We start from the raw sequence: 3,098 nt of genomic DNA, 5'->3' as shown, positions 1-3,098 counted from the left end.
CCTACAGAGCTATTGATTTTGGGGATTTATTTACCGCTACAGTTATCGCAAGTCCCTTGACTTACTATTCATTCCCAGACTGGTATCTATTGAAGACCTGGAACCGTATCTTATCATGAAAACGTGAGCAGGTGGAAGTTCACCAATATACACCAGCTACTCATAAAGTTTTAAGACATTGGCAACTGGACACATCATTTCTCTTCTTTCTTATGAAACCTAAGTTTTTTACACAATGATTCATACTTTCTGTCACTAACAAAGTTTACTTGCGCTCATTCAATGAAGTTTGTGAATTAAGATTTGCATTGGAACATTTTATGAATTGGGGGTGTTACGTCAAGGTTGTGCGCTAATATCTGGTTGGACTATCTGTTCGATCCGAGGCTTATACTGTTACTGATTGTTGTCTATTGCTTTCCTTAATAAATGTAAGTGTATTGTGTGCTCTTTCTGGGTCGTTGGCTCACTTTTTGTTTTCCTTTCCAGCCCTCACACTACTCTTCATGCTACCTTATTACCCAAAGTACCTTCTGGCTTCACGCAAACCGTTTTACTTTGTTTGGGGTTAGGTTCGCCAGACATCATTAGTAACTATGACTTTATCGCTGTGGACTCATTACTATAAATTGTTTAATCAATAAATTGGTTACACCATCATACTAAGAAAATTATATACTCTCCAATCGTACTTGGTGTTTTTAACTTCGCTAATTGTATAAGTTTCAAGTATTCTTCATTATTTTCTCCGGGCATAAGATTAACTGGATCAATGAGCAGTTAAATTAAGCTCATTCCAACAAGCTGTTTGTCCATTACAGCATACAACACTATAGTGTTCTAATGTCTCGTTTCTCTGTAAACTTTGCGTTGACACGATGTAGAAATTTCTATAATCAAACCACCCATCTAAGGTTATGCAGCATCACAAGCGTGAACACCTGACCTACCTTCTGTAAACATTAGACAAACAATACAGTTTTCCAAACATTATGGTTTCTCACTAAATCTGCAGAGTTGATTATTTCTCGTGATATTGATCATATTATAGTAAAGATATTTGACTTTTCAAAGTTGACTGAAGACCGGTATTAATATTGTCGCTGAACGAAGCCTCTGCCTTGTCTGTGTTAATGACTTGGTCGAGCTATAGTAACTGGGACAGTTATCCCTTTAGGTTGTACCAGCTCGATAGAGCCTCTACTAACTCTGTTTTTTCAAGTTCCCTAATGAAAAATATTCTTTCACTATGTGGACGATCCAGGAGTGATAACCGCCGTCTTACATAACCTGATATCATTTTGTTCACGATCAAATCTCTGTCACTTCTGAATATTTCTTCCATCTTCGTCATTAACCCTTCTCCTATGAATTTATTTCTATCCCTAAGCGTTACCAATGCTAATTGTTCAAGTCCATGAGATGTTATTTCTTGCCTTGTAAAACCGCGCCCTAAACCACGTGTTAAAGCTCTTGTTGTTTAAACCTTGTGTCGAACAGTCTCATTAGTTAGCCATCAATGTATGCATACAGGATCAAAGTGTAGTCATTCACTTTACCACACCTATTCAGTACAGAGAACCGGGACGACTTACGTTTCAATTATCTGGAGACCTGACTGCCTCTCTATTTCAACCACAACAACCTAGACTGGTAGCATCATTAGCCCTCGTATTAAAAGTTTTGTTCACACCGAAACATTGTGGACGAGCTTGAAACAGGCCTGACTGCCAATTCACGTTGCCTGACGCAATCGCACCAGATTTTAACGCATACGTTGGCAGTTCAGGCCAAAACGAAAGACACCTAGGTGTGTTTTACTGCGTCACAGCTTAAGGAACAGATAGCTGTGACCGTCTGCTGCAACTACTCTCAGACAACCATATATTCTTAGCAAGCACCAACTTTAGGCTTAAAGAGTAACATCGTCTGATAGATAACAGGGGAAAACTTTCCGGACGGAAATAAGTATTGAAGATTTCAGGATTCTATATGAAAAATGTGACAATGATCCACTTTCAACCTAGGGGACTGGAATAATGGGCAGAACATTGATGAACAGTTTAACTTCTCTCCAACCACCGTTCAGTCGTCTGCTTTCACCAAGCAGCTTGGCTGGAATGTTAACGGGATTCCCCAAACTCTTAGTGAGGCAGAAAATGTCATAGCTAGTCTAAGGCGTAGGGGTGCAGCAGGTCCCGACCGGTCGACCCTTGAGATCTTAGCTAGAGACTGGATGTAATCCAACCTGACTGGTACCGATCGCTAATCGTTTCAGTCCATAAGAAGGGATGAAAATCCTCTTTGGATAACAACTAATGAATCAGTCTGACTAATATCATATCTAAAGTATTAGCCTCGATAATCATCGGACACTTGACTTGGCCTCGGGAGAATCAGACTGATTCCAGACCTGTGGGTTGATGTGTGGACCGAGCGACTCCCACCCGTAGTTGTATTTCTTGACCAGGCAGCTTTCGGCTCCCGTGGTCGATAGGCATTATGGTAGTGCTTGTCGTTAAAAGGTATACCAATGAAGTACATTAACATTTTACAAGCTCTACTCGAACATTACTGGTCGAGTCAGAGCTTGTGTCAAACTATCATGCAGACATCTTTAAACAGAAATATGGTTATTTCTTTCACAAGTTTGGCAATATACTTTTCTCTTAAGCATTTACCTGGTTTCTATTGCTTTTAGCTATTCATGATCTCGCGAAATAGAACATTTGTGTTTTCCAGGCAATTAACACGTGAATTTCTGTTTTAGATTCTCTTCAAATGTCACTGACTGGACCTCAACTTCTTCCCCTTGAACTGGTTGACAAATGCATAGGTTCCAAGATTCATATAATCATGAAAAATGATAAAGAAATGGTGGGAACCTTGCTTGGCTTTGATAGTTACGTAAACATGGTCTTGGCTGACGTTACTGAATTTGAGTTTACAGCCCAAGGTAAACGTATAACAAAACTGCCACATATTTTGCTGAATGGTAGTAACATTGTTATGATGGTGCCTGGTGGAGAAGGCCCTGAAATTTAAGCTATATGCCATTTTCATTGTATATAAAATAAAGACCACAGTAAATTGTTCGT

General features: G+C 39.5%; 1 protein-coding gene across 1 annotated transcript; it reads left to right on the top strand.

Moving 5' to 3' along the window:
- The first annotated feature begins 361 nt into the window (after positions 1-361).
- On the top strand, positions 362-3,098 carry Smp_129760 (hypothetical protein). The gene is made up of 2 exons (XM_018789996.1): positions 362-431; positions 2,771-3,098. Exon 2 carries the CDS (start codon positions 2,782-2,784, stop codon positions 3,043-3,045), a length of 264 nt encoding a protein of 87 aa, XP_018655384.1. The 5' UTR covers positions 362-431; positions 2,771-2,781; the 3' UTR covers positions 3,046-3,098.

This window comes from Schistosoma mansoni, chromosome W (assembly GCF_000237925.1).
Source record: "Schistosoma mansoni strain Puerto Rico chromosome W, complete genome".
NCBI lineage: Eukaryota > Metazoa > Platyhelminthes > Trematoda > Strigeidida > Schistosomatidae > Schistosoma > Schistosoma mansoni.
Note: the sequence above shows the minus strand (reverse complement) of the source record. Positions and strands in the feature narration are given on the sequence as shown.

Excerpts from the sequence above, each read along its gene's own strand:
- Smp_129760 (XM_018789996.1), top strand. The coding sequence starts at position 2,782 with ATGTCACTGACTGGACCTCAACTTCTTCCCCTTGAACTGGTTGACAAA.